This window comes from Biomphalaria glabrata, chromosome 16, assembly GCF_947242115.1.
Source record: "Biomphalaria glabrata chromosome 16, xgBioGlab47.1, whole genome shotgun sequence".
Taxonomy (NCBI): domain Eukaryota; kingdom Metazoa; phylum Mollusca; class Gastropoda; family Planorbidae; genus Biomphalaria; species Biomphalaria glabrata.
Window position 1 is genome coordinate 24076995 of NC_074726.1, and position 13534 is coordinate 24090528.

A 13534-nucleotide genomic window follows, 5' to 3' on the forward strand; every position below is an offset into this window, starting at 1 on the left:
TAGTAGTGATAGAGATCTAATTTGCAGTCAAGGGTCTTTCTCTTTCTGTCTTGATCGAGATACATTGAAAGGAATCATGATTCGTTGTAATCCAATTAACACTATAAAGGATGTTAAATAGAATTAAACTTAAATAAAGCTGATTACGTTTGAACCATAGTTTTTGAGTACTCCTCAATTCAAACGTCAAAATCATAAGTACTCTTTAGCATCTTAAAATAAATTAATAAGGTTATGCTCTTAACATATTTTTTTTTCAATTTCTTTTTGCAATTAAGTTTTGAAAAGTTCACTTTCTTTTAAGACAATGTTATTTAAAACCAACAGCAGGACTTTACTATCGTCGTAGTCAACACCTATTTTCATATTTCTACTTACTATTTGTAGTTTCTTTATCTGTTGTAGACGTGGTCAAGTTATTTTGGGGCACACCTTTTAATAACTGATCTTTTGGGCCTTAAATACAATGTATATTAATTTTATTAATACCAAACATTACGAAGATGTAAAACTATAAATAATATAATTATTTTCCTTTATAGAAGGGGTTCTCAACCTTTGGGTTGCGATCCCTTTGAGGGTCGAATGACGATTTGCCGTGGGTCGCCTAAGACCATCGAAAACGTAAATTATGTTTTTGTCAATCTAACGAGTGGAACTTAATATTTTCCATTGGAAGTTACTTTTTTAAAAATTGTTATTCATGCATACGTAACTAGATCTAAATCAGAATGATTTCAAACAATTTCATTGTCGAAAAAGAGAAACTATGCTACACCAGTGGAATCATATACCTAATTGTACCTATAGATTACTTGGAATCCATGTTGGCAAAGCTCGGATGTTAAGTATCAAAATAACGTTGCAGTTACGTAGACAAGGCTTATAGAACCTCGTTATCAATGACGCACTGGGATTTTTAAAATTTATGCTGGGAATATTCAAGCAAAACCAAACCTTAAATAAGTCAACAAAATATTTTCTGTTCTCGATGTTATTCTGTAGTAGATCCATTGTCACGGATTGTTCCATGATGGGAATTGCATGGACTATTAAACGACAACCTATTTATAGCTATAAACAAAATTGCTTTTCAATTTCGTCAGGACGTTACCGTAGGAATAATATGTATGATTCCGCAATGTCGCCTTATGCATTAATTTTCATGAATTGAAACTGTGGAACTACTTACAAAGCCATGACACCAATTTACGTGCTTCGAGATGTAAATCTTCAAAATATTGAACAGCCAATGTGTTTTCGTCTGCTGGAGGACTTGCTATCAAGTCTAAATAAGTCTCATTCTTTAAACTAACTCCAATAGCCACTATCTTCACTCCATTCTCTTGGACTAATTTAGCTCCCTTTGCTGCACTCAAGTAATTCGACTCGTCTAAAGTGGATGTCGTAAAAATGAGAATGGTCTGTAGATTTTGGCGTTTGTCGTTATCATCAGGAGTTGACATCACAAGGATGTTACTAAAGGCAGCCTCGTAGTTGGCATTGTGGGGGAAGCTCCATTTAAAGTTGGTAACTGCGTCAAGCATGTCAACTTTTCGAGCCGTTGTGCTAAGTTGAAAAATGGTCACCGCCTGATCGCCATATCCCATGATGCCAACTCTGACGTTTTTACTGTTGATTGCGATATCTCTCAGTAAGTCTTGTAGAAAAAGTTTGAGGAATTGACTTTCTGAAGATTCAAGCGCTATTACAAGATTGAACTTTGCCTCTGAGCAAACTGTCAATTAAAATGTGAAACCATGTTTAAAGAACAAAAACAAAACAAAAAAATTTAAAAATTCCTTTAAAAAAACAAACAATTATTCTCTAAGGGAAAGAACTTCACACTCACAATAATGTAGAAGTTATTTCCCTTATTTGATATCAACAAAAAAAAATCAATTACCAATAATCAATTGAATAAATGGTCATTAAAAAAAATCGATTCATTGTTTTTAAGGTATAATATATAATTGTTGAAAGTTTCTACTTTATCTGAGAATGGCTCTGGGAGAGATAACGTATTCAGAAATCTAAGAGGACGAATCCTACATAGTTAGCCATATCTATGAATACTGATGGATTAATTTTCCTTTTGGTATCAAAAAAAAATAATGAATTTCCAGTAGTTAATGGACTTCTCAGTTAATTTGTTTTGATCGATTTATGTCTTGTCTACGTCTTTGAATATTTGTGCAAATCTTCAGATTGATCCAACAATGGGTGTGGGAGAAATGACGTGCATAAACATTTTACATATGCCTTGTAAAAAGTGGCAATCTACAAATGTTTCTCAACCTTTGACGTGTGTGGTCAGACAAACAGGAAGTCGAACAAAGAAAGGCACCCGGCTGGAATAAGAACAACTAAGGAACGATTGATGTGGACATTATTCTGAAAGATAAGGTAAACATCGAGAAAGGACGCTATTCTGAACGATCACTGTCTCCAACAAAATACTAATAAGTAACAGAAAAACTTACAGCAATCAATTTCATCGCTTTTGTCTGAGCAATGAGCAGTTCCATCACACCGTAGTCCTGTTTCGATACACTGACCTGAGTGACATGTCCACTCTAATTTGTTACATGGTGTTCCTAGGATGTGAATTTCACCTTACAGGTTTAGTAACCAAAAGGTGTTTGTTTTACAATACTTATCATAGCAATTATTCGAATTATGAAAAAAAAAAGTCCATTCAGATTGCACAATCTTCATGTAAAAGTGTATAGATGAATTTGATGTTAAGGTTTTTAGATGCGATTGATTTTGCCTGTTTCCAGTTCAATCCAATTATATCAGAGAACTACGCGTATAAATAAGAAACAAGATAATCCAGGACATTTGATAAAGCATCGCAAGACCAACCAGGTAGAACAGGATACTGAGAACAGCAAGAGATCTGCCATATAAAACTTGGATGAGCGGAGTCTGAATATCCCAGACACAACCCACCGAACAGGCTGCGAGTCTTCATCATGCTCTGGTTATAATAAAAAAAAAAAAAACATGGAAAAGTGGTTTGATTGCTGGGACAAGTCCCTAAAAGCCCGTGGAGTCTGGAAGCGTATGAAACGCGCTGACGGCACTCCCCTGTGGTGGACGCTGTCCAGGCCTGAGCAAGCTATTATAGCACAGTGCAGGATAGACCATTGCCCTATTGGCTTATATTTCTCACGTCTATGGCCGAATTTCGATTCACGGTGCCCCTGCTGCTGGGAAGAATAGGAAACCGTGCCTCATATTCTGTTTGACTACCCCAGACTTGTTGATCTCCGCCTCGACAGGTCTGGGAAACCAAAAACTCTCGAACTGTGTGGTGACGTATGCAATAAGCAAAACAGCAGGGCTTTTGGAAGAAAGGATTTGAACCTCTCAAGCCTTCACTCAAATGGAGTTTGATGATGATGATGATATGGGCGATAGTGCCCACTGACCTTCACGTGGTGTTCACTGATAACAGGAGAACGTTGACCCCATTGGTGGTATTCCAAAAAGAGGCTGACGTTGCGAAGTATCCGACTCGAATTCTGCACGCTCGACTGAGTCAAAGCGATGGGGGAAGCGCTGACATGGTTCTTGCTCGCCAGGTGTTGGGACTGCGTCTGTCAGGCCCAGAGCTAATGCTGAAATTGGTCAGCCCTGGATAGTAGTGAATGAAGAACCCTTTTTGAAATCTGCAGGCTCTAAACTGGTGGTATCAAAAAGGTATTACCCTCCTCACCCCACTTTCATGGACTAATCCCTGAGGATTGAAAAGCTTAGTGTCTCTCACTCTTTATATAAACCATCGGAAAATTGTCAAGAGGCGGATGAGAAAGAAATATGGACAACAAATAGATGTCGCGGTTTTACAAGAGATGGTAAAATCTTAATAAGGACTGTGCAGAATGATTCACTCTTTCAAGGGTTACAAGTAAAGAGGTAAAAAACAAAAGTACCTCAAACCAGTGGCGTAGCTAGGGTTGGGGGAGGATTCAAATTCGAAACTCCCACCAGGCCCTCTTTTAATGGAAGTCCCAAAATGATTGTCCTAATTTTTTTTTTACATTAAATATTAAATATTACGCCATAGCCATGTAATCTTGCTATTCAGGTGGAGACAAAAATACTAGACTGCATTGATCATTATCTGGTCAATTAACAACGGTATTTTTCATTAAAAGACTCTTAATTATTTAAAAAAAATAATTTTACTTATATATTATAGCAATTGAAATTTACACTTGTACATGTATTAAGTAAATTATCTTATGTCATCGTGTCGAATGTCAAAACGCAGGCGCTCTTAAAAGGTCAAGCCCCCCAGGGACCTCGAATCTATTGCTAAGCCACTGCCTCAAACAAGATTAAGAAAAACTACAATGACCAAAAGAAACATTACTTACTGCAGTTTTTTTCATCACTATTGTCGTAACAGTTGTTTATACCATCACAGACTTGGCTTGCATGAATACATATTTTATTGTCGCATTTCACTTGCTGATCAGAACATACTAACAAGAAAAAAAAAAAAGAATACTTAAAAAAAAAAGGTTTATCTAATGGGAAAAACTCCACACTTACAATAATAAGAGATTATCATACACATCTTTACATCATCTGGCGCCATAGATCAAAAGGTCTAAAAGAGACACATTTACTTTAACCTTACTCCATTAAATACAAGCCGGACTGCCAATTTATGCGGCCCAATAAGCAAGAGCCCTAACAGAAATCCCATTAGTAAATGAAACATGCTGAGATTACTTCCCTTAGAGCAAGTGAAAGGAAGTGGGCAGTGAGTTTTAAAGTCACCTTGTCTCCGTACAAGGACAGACCGATTTCCACATATATACCAGTTCTCTCTCTCTCTCTCTCTCTCTCTCTCTCTCTCTCTCTCTCTCCCTCTCTCTCTCTCTCTCTCTTTCTCTCTCAAATCCTTGTCAAGACCGCCCTTCATGCAGAACGCGACATTCGTAAAGAACGTGGTCTATTGTTTCTACGTCTTCTATGCAGTGGCGACACCTTGTGTCGTTTTTTTCCCCCGAAACCTTCCAAATGAAACACTAATTGGACAGTGACCGACTTGGAACTGGGCTAGGACGGCCTGTTCCGCACGATTAAGTTGCCACCTCGCAGTTTCAGTCTGGTCAATGTGCCAACAGTCTGATGTCTACAGTCAGCGAGGGATCGTACGCTTTCTTAAGTGCAAGGGACTAACTGGCCCCAAAAATATCGGGTACAGTGCATTTTTCCAAAAGACTATATAATCAGTCCATCCTTGGCTATCGCCGTTAACAAGATCTGTCTTTTTGAACAAGTTTACGCATCTATGAAAATCTATGAAAAACTATAACTTACTACAGATTGTTTCGTCACTTTTGTCCTCACAATCTTCTTTACCATCGCCTCTATGAAAATCTAAGAAAAACTATAACTTACTACATATTGTTTCGTCACTTTTGTCCTCACAATCTTCTTTACCATCACATATTTGATTTCTAGATATACATTGATTGGTATTGCATTTCCATGATTGACCTTTGCAGATGTCTGAGATAAAAAAAAAAGATATTTAGGATTATGAACGATATCTGAAACTTCGACATAAATTTGCCTGAAGTTAGCCAGAATTATTTAGTTGAGCATCTATAAAATGTTTAATAAAATACCTGTTTATTTGATAACAGATTTGGCTAACCCATGATGACCTGCTAACTATCGTACAAAAATGCATGCTAAAAATCTATAGCCATATTACAAGGTATTCGGGTCTCGCAAAGACCTTCCTTCAGGGAACAGTACCAGGAAAAAGAAGAAGCAGATCGAGAAAGCAATGGGAAGAGAACATAAAAAAAATGGATGGACCTGCTAATGAAAAGGTTCTATCTAAGGCAAAAAGACAGAGAGGAATGGAGAAAGACGGTTGACAAATCTTGGATGGTGCCCATACGGTCCAACAGGCTAAGGAGATAGGTAAAGAGTAAAGATTTGGCTCCATCTCTAGAATCATAGACTGAAATGTGTTTGTTTTTTAAAACTATGAATGTAATCTAGTTTACATTCTCATTGAGGCGAGGAACGGGTTGCTTGAGTCAGCCAGGAAAAACAATGACTTTGTTTACGTATCTAGCATGCAGTATTAAATTAAATTATTGATACGTGCAGGAAGTAATTATATTATCTTTTGAAAGAACGTCTGTAAGTTGTAAGCTGATTTATTTTTTTTTGCTAGCTCTGATGAAGAATATTGCCATATTCCACAGTGTTAGTATTATGTTTCTCTTTATTAAAAGTACTATGCCAAATAGATTTATGTTAAAACAAAATGTGACTTCAATGAAACATACCGCAATCTTTTTCATCACTGCTGTCGCGGCAGTCTATCTTGCCGTTACATCTGTAGCTCGCCAATATGCATTCCCTATCGTCACATCTAAAGCCGGAAAACTTGCAAATATCTCGAAGAAACATAAGTTAGAATTTTCAAGAGTTTGAACAGTTACAGAGGCGTAGCTATGGTGGGGGAATGGGGAATTATTTGCTAATCCCCCCCTGGACCCCACTTGAGGGGGGCTACAAATGAGTGTTCGAAATGTTTTTTTTTTACATTATATATTACATATTAGGCCATTATCTCTTGTCGTGATGTCGAATCTCAAAAAGAAGTCAAGTTCCCCCCCCCCCCCACATCCCGGGGCTCCCAGATTTCTAGCTACGCCACTAAACAGTAACTTCAATACTAAAATCACAATATGAAAAAACCAAATACGTTATATAATAACAAACTTTTTTTCTGTATGAAGACTATAACAAAATACAAAATAAAATGGTTCGCATCTTCCGCAGGAGGGATGGTTGTCTAAGCAAGAAAAACAGTTTTTAAAATACCTTTTTTTTTTAAAAGACAATATTTCTATCTCCCTAATGCACATTGTAGATCAATTTTTATAAGCTCTTAATAACTAATGATTTAAAAAGTGGAAAACTTTTTACCCCACCTCATCCCCCCCCTCACGAGAAAAAAAATCCTGGCTAAGCAAATCTATAAATCTACTAGACATTATAACATTCCAATGATTGGCGTTTGATTTAGACAATGATGCGCGAATTTTTTTCGGAACGTCAATTTATTCAACTCTTCAATGAATGCGGAAATACCCGAAGACGTATAGTCCGTTTAAGATATACAAGTCCGGCCTTGCTATTTTGTGACGGGTGAATACTACTTGTTCTTCCCCCCCCCCCTTTCTTTTTATTTCGTAGGGTAACTCTAGTCCATCTGACTTGCAAAAATAAAAGAGCTTTCAATTACGCGGTGTCCGAACTCTTGAGCCATGAAGAGTATTATATAGATAGATATTTTCTCATTCTGTAGCCAAATTTTAATTTATTTCTTTATAACGGTCAAACTTGAGTTTACCCAGTGTGGTCAACAAGCTAGCTATTCTTTTCTAGAAAAATTTTTAGAGCCGTTTTTGAGATCCGTGTCCACCCAGGTTCCTAACATCCAACTAGACGTTACTACCAAGTTACGAGTTGAAGAGAAGTATTAGAAATTCTTTTTAGAAAATATTATTGTCTATTTACAAATTATGCGTTATTTCTTTCACCACAATAAAGCTTTTTTTTTCTTTGATATTTAAAATAAAGTGGTCACCATTATATTATAAGTAGGGATCCCTTATACTTTAAAAAAAAAAATCCAAATACAGCTATTTCATACTAGAGGTTCAAAACTGTTCAGTATCATTTCTTTGATGTTACGCTTTACTTAAGCTGTCTTTTAATTTGTTTTAGAAGCGTTTGGTTAATAACGAATTTATTTTTTTCATTCATTTATACTTAATTGAAATAATTAAGAAGTAATTAAGTGGGCGTGGATATGTCCCTCAAATCTCATACGACGTTCTGTTACCATTTCACTTATGGGACGACGAGTGCCCGTGAGATAAAGAACCTCTCTATTGATGACATGATCTCAGTATGTTATTACTAGGATACTCTTAGACGACAAGAAGAAACACGTCCACCAAAGTCAGCCTTAACATGGTGACGCATCTTCTTAGAAGACCCAAAATCTTTGGACACCAACTGGGAAGAGACTGTGGAAGTCACCTCTTATCGACCTCCGTGGAAAGAGCTTGCCGCTCTATGCGCTGAACGGCGCGGAAGGACCTAAGTATAAGTAGGGGGCCTGGTGGATGAGTGGCAAGACACTTGGCTTACTAACCGAGATGCCCCAAGTACGAATCCCAACAAAGACCAAATAAAGTTTGAACTCTAATGAGTGACAGACATATATTGTTAAACTAAAGGTGGTCGACCGTTGTGCTGGCCACATGATACCATATAAACCTTTGGCAAGCGTTAAAATAGATCGAAAGGTCTGAATGGAGGTACCTTAAGAAATGAACATTGTATTTATAATATTGAAGAAATCAATGAAATAATTTATTGTTTTTTTTTTCTCCATTGATTTATGTGTTGCCTTCAACATGAATAATTGAATATGAAGTGGGAGAAATAACGTAAGAAATGTGACAGACAGACAGACACAGTAATTTGATAGAAGCTTTGTCAAAAAAACAACAACAAACAATTTTAGATATGTACTAACCACAAGAGAGCTCATCACTGTTATCACTGCATTCTCTGTAGCCGTTACATCTGTTGGATTCCCTAATACATTCACTATTGTTACATCTGTAAGCACCTTGTAAGCAAGTTACTAAAAATACAATGCAAGAATATCATCGATTTTATTTCTTTAACTTCTGCAATCTTTATTTATAAGATTATATTATTAAATGCATTTAAATGTAGCATTTACTCCTACAAATTTTGGATTCAATTTTTATTTCTTATTTTATCTTATAATATACAGACTTTACTTCCAAAAAAAAAAAAAAAGATAATTACGTCCTACGCGTCATGCATGTTAACCAATGACTTAATTTCTGCTAAGTCACTGGTTTTTCTGGCTAGCTCAGGCAACCCATTCCATGCTCTAATAGCACTAGGTAAGAAGGAGTATTTGTACAACTTTGTCCAAGGAATATGCCTTTATCTTTGTGTCTTTCTGAATATTTTATTAGCTTTTGTTTCTGTATTTGAAGATTATGGTTCACTGTTTTATGTATAATTGCTACTTTACAGTCTACTCTCCTGAAAGCTTTCTAAATTTAGTGATTTTACTAAAGGTGTTACTCTAGTCAAATGTGAATATTCGTTTGTTATGAATCTCACATGGGTGCAGGAGGAGCGGTAAAGCGCTTGCTTTCCAAACCAGGGGTTCTGGATGAATCCTGGTGAAGACTGGGATCTTTATTTCAGGATATTTGGGCGCCTCTGAGTCCACCCAGCTCTAATGGGTACCTGACATTAGTTGGGGAAAAGTAAAGGCGGTTGGTCGTTGTGCTGGTCACATGACACCCTCGTAAACCGTAGGCCAAATAATCAGATGACGTTTACATCATCTGCCCTATAAACCACAAGGTCTGAAAGAGGAAATTTACTTTACTTTGCTTTTTTTTACATGGGTGCACTTGGGAGCTAAAACTGAAAATCAGGTGAATTAAAACCAACTTGTGTTGCTTGGAAGATTATAAATAATGTAATAATTAAATTGTTACCGACCACAGTCTGTTTCGTCACTGTTGTCGGGGCAGTCCTTGGTACCATCACATCGCAAACTATTTTTTATGCATTTGTCGTTTTTCTTACATGGCCAGGCATCAGATGTACAGTTTTCTAAAGTAGAACAATGTCAAAATGTGGGGGAAAAAAAAGAAAATGTATGTATCGATTATCAGAGATTATGTCATGTATGCAACTTATTTTTTATCCTAGTTAAGTAAAGGTCTTTTTCACAAAATAATCTAGAACTTGTCGACCCGCGGCGTAGCATACGCCGCTATTTAAATACGGTTAAATACAAAGAGGATTACTTGTTTCCCCCCCCCCCCCTCTCTTTTTTTTCTGAGCCTCGCTTTCTGTCGCCGCGAAAGTTACGTGGGGTAACTCTAGTCCGACTTGCAGAAATAAAAGAGTCATCTTTCCATGACTTTTTCATCGAGGGTAAGAGAGTCGGCGTGCGTGCGTGCGTGGTTACCCGCATGGCTGGGTGACGAAGAGAATTATATATATATAGATATTATAAATATTTTTGTGAGGCATGTTTAAGATTCTTAAAATTTTAATATGACAACAATATTAGAGATGGGAATCGAACCCAACTTTTAAAGTTCGGGTTCGGTCAGATTTAAGTTCGGTTCGATGACGAGTATAGTTCGGGTTCGGTTTGGTTCGGTCAGTCTAAAGTTCGGGTTTGGCTCGGTTCGATGTTATGAAATTATGTACTAGCAAAATTAATTTATAAGGTTTAGTACAATTTATCAGTTAAAACACTTTCATTTTATTTTTTACTTAAAACAAATACTTTACAACATATAATAGGCCTATGGGCAATACTATTTCCAAAATAATGTTGCCTACATAAATTTTTAGCGTTGTAAAAATTTCTTAATGGAGATCTCAAGTCAGCAAGTGTTTTAATTTTGGGCTTGACTCGCCGCTAAGCGTATTCTAACCTTTTTCTCTTAGTAAGAAGAGATAATTTTTTTAAAAAGGCTAATATCGATGTGCTTTCTTTCAGTACGCACCATTGATCATAATAAAAAAAAAAGTCGAGGGCCATATGAAACCTAATAATAAAGAGGCAGACCTGGCCAATAGAATTATGCAAGGGACATTCTAGGTAGGCCTACATATTGCGCACGTACTTCTATAATGGGCGTGATCCTTTTAAACAAATATTCTTCGTGTAAAGACGTCTCTATCGAGGATTTTTTTTTCACACATAAGTCATCACTATAATAAATTGCAATATACGGAAGAAATTCGACTATTCTGAGACAAAAAATGCAGAATAGCGGAGATGTTTTAAAATGTTTACTTCAAAACTTTTTGACCCATATTGTGCATACGCGCTTCGCAAAATGCAGTCTACAGTTGACAAGGTCTTATTAGAAAATAAAATGACATCTCCTACTTAATATATTTTAATTTTTAAACATGTAATTATACTAATATTCAGATAAGTTACACTGAAAATAAAACATTTTTTCGACGCCCTCTCTCCTTGTTAGTTGGTCGTTGGTTTGTCGCTTACAAACAGCTAGTACAATTGAACCAATAAAGGCGTTTTATATTTTTACCGGTAAGTTTAGTATAGAGGGACTTTTTATGGTCCGACAGTTACGCTGGGCAGTGCACGTATCCCGTATGGGAGACGAACGTATGCTAAAGGCAGTCTTTTTTTTGTGAGCTAAAAGGTGGTCGAAGTAACAGAGGCGCCCCACGGAAACGCTTTAAAGACCAGCTTAGGCGTCAACTTTGCTTAGCTGACATAGAAGAGAGCACCTGGTTACATGCGGCCTCAGAACGAGTTAGTTCACTCCCGAAGGCCGCGGGATACACATTTGAGACCAAAAGAAAATCCGCTGCCGAGGACAAACGCAGACGCGAAAAGAAAAACTAAATCGAAAAACTAAATCGACCACCTGCAGACAGTGGTTATGCTTGAACTGGATGTGGCAAAATATGTAGGTCACAGCTGGGACCCTAACCCTAACCCATGGGAAAAACTGCATTCCTCGAAGACAAGCCTTATAATAATATATAAACTTAATAAACTTTAAAATAAAGTTCTTTTTTGAACAACTCAATATAGCCTAACTGTTATTACAATATTCACATACTTAACTTGAGATAGAGATGTAATATTAATGAAATATACTGATATTTAAACGAAATCTAGGTCACCACAAAACAACGTCTTTACTCTTTCATGTGTCAAGATTGTCTGCCGTTTCACATTTGCATTACGCTAATTTCATCATCCTCAATGCATAAACACAAATCAATCGCTTAACCTCTTCTTACCACCACCAGGAAACATACACACACACACTCTATGACACCCCTTTTTGTCAGGAAGTTGCGTCTCCCCATCCCCCAATTCAAGGTACTCGCCATCCCCACACACGGGGGAGGACCCAAAGTTTGAAAAACGCTGCATTAAAAATACTGATGATCAATAATGCTAAACAGAATATTAGTAAAAATATTCGGGAGTCGTAGCTAGGAATTTTTTATCATTTGGGGGCCCGCGAGTGGCTGGATCTCTTTGGGGGCCCCTGCATTTTGCGTAATATTGAATATTTATTGTAAAAAACACTAATTTGGGGCCCCCCACAAGTGGGGGCCAGGGGGGATTTTACATTTCCCCCCCCTCCTCCCCCACCCTTGCTACGCCACTGATAACATTCCAATATGGAAAACTTCACAATTTTGTAAAAATAAATCACTTAATAGAAGATAATTAAAATTTATTTTAAACTAGAACACAAAAGAACTTATTCTAGATAATCTGCAAAAAATATTCTACTCTAAACTAACAGCCATTTCAAATAAAAGTGACAATATTTTAATGTTGACTTTCTACTTACTAGGTACTAGAGTCTAGATCTAATTAGAGGGCGCCTATTCGACTCAAAACCAATATTGCAAACAGCCCGCGAAAATTCTAGGCCAGGGGGGAGTCGGCACGTACGGAAAAACCCATGGGAATCTTAGCGCGCCGCTTTTTTTTTCTTTTTAAAGATTTCAAAATACCCCCCCCCCCTCAAAAGTTTTCAAAGTATAATGGAATCATTAGGATTTAAATAAAATATTTAAGTAATTTTTTATATTTTTTTAAACCAAAAATATTAAAAAAAAAGATGTACAAATTGCAAAATTAGTTCGGTTAAGAAAAGGAGGGTTCGTTCGGTTCGGTTCGTACCAAGCAGTTTCAAAGTTCGGGTTCGGTTCGGTTCTGTCATAAGTGAGGTTCGAGTTCGGTTCGTTTCCCATCTCTAAACAATATGTAATGGAAACCATGTCTTATTCTCTCAGACCTCCATAATTGTGTTAAATTCCGTTTCAACAGGTCTGGGAAGTCACCTGTATGGTGAATGAAGTGCTTACATATAGCCGGTCACAGCCGCAGAATTTTTGTCTACGGCTTTTTTTTTTTTTGGGGGGGGGGATGAAGAGGATTTAAATCTCCGATCCCTCACTGCCATGGAGTTTGATGATGAGGATGATGATGATGATGATTATGATGAACGACCCCAGATATACGTTTGAAACTAGTTGACCCTAATGTCACTAAGCTAAGTCGTTCGTCTAACGACCTTCAAATTCTAGCATTGGAGACTATTAATGTCTTCGAGCCCAGTGCTATTTTGGCATATACTGATGGGTCGGCATCGATAGATTCTGGAAGAGCAGGCTATGGAGCCTACATCGACTTTCTTGGCTCTTACTTAGTCAAAATCTTTGGAACTTGTGGAAGTGTTTGCAGTTTTGATGAGCTGACCATGGTAGTCTGTGAAGCCTTAAAAGTCATTGACTCTCAATTCTGCGAGGGACATTTGAAGTCAACACAGATTGTTGTGGTCACTGACTCAAAATCTGTACTACAGGCTTTGCAAAGCCCTGGACC

The 13534-nt window shown here is 37.1% G+C and overlaps 1 protein-coding gene across 3 annotated transcripts in view; it reads right to left on the reverse strand.

Moving 5' to 3' along the window:
* LOC106059790 (low-density lipoprotein receptor-related protein 2-like) overlaps positions 1 to 13534 on the reverse strand; it is a 30611-nt gene that overhangs the window by 12898 nt on the left and 4179 nt on the right. For 2 of the 3 annotated variants that reach the window (XM_056013599.1, XM_056013598.1), the window contains exons 3-10: positions 9622 to 9735; positions 8603 to 8713; positions 6333 to 6443; positions 5425 to 5535; positions 4389 to 4496; positions 2484 to 2597; positions 1193 to 1738; positions 379 to 456 (exon numbers count right to left, since the gene is read on the reverse strand). In XM_056013599.1, the coding sequence (XP_055869574.1) occupies positions 379 to 456; positions 1193 to 1738; positions 2484 to 2597; positions 4389 to 4496; positions 5425 to 5535; positions 6333 to 6443; positions 8603 to 8713; positions 9622 to 9735 (1293 nt within the window). The remainder of the gene's footprint in view (positions 1 to 378; positions 457 to 1192; positions 1739 to 2483; positions 2598 to 4388; positions 4497 to 5424; positions 5536 to 6332; positions 6444 to 8602; positions 8714 to 9621; positions 9736 to 13534) is intronic. The other variant, XM_056013601.1, reaches the window with a different exon arrangement.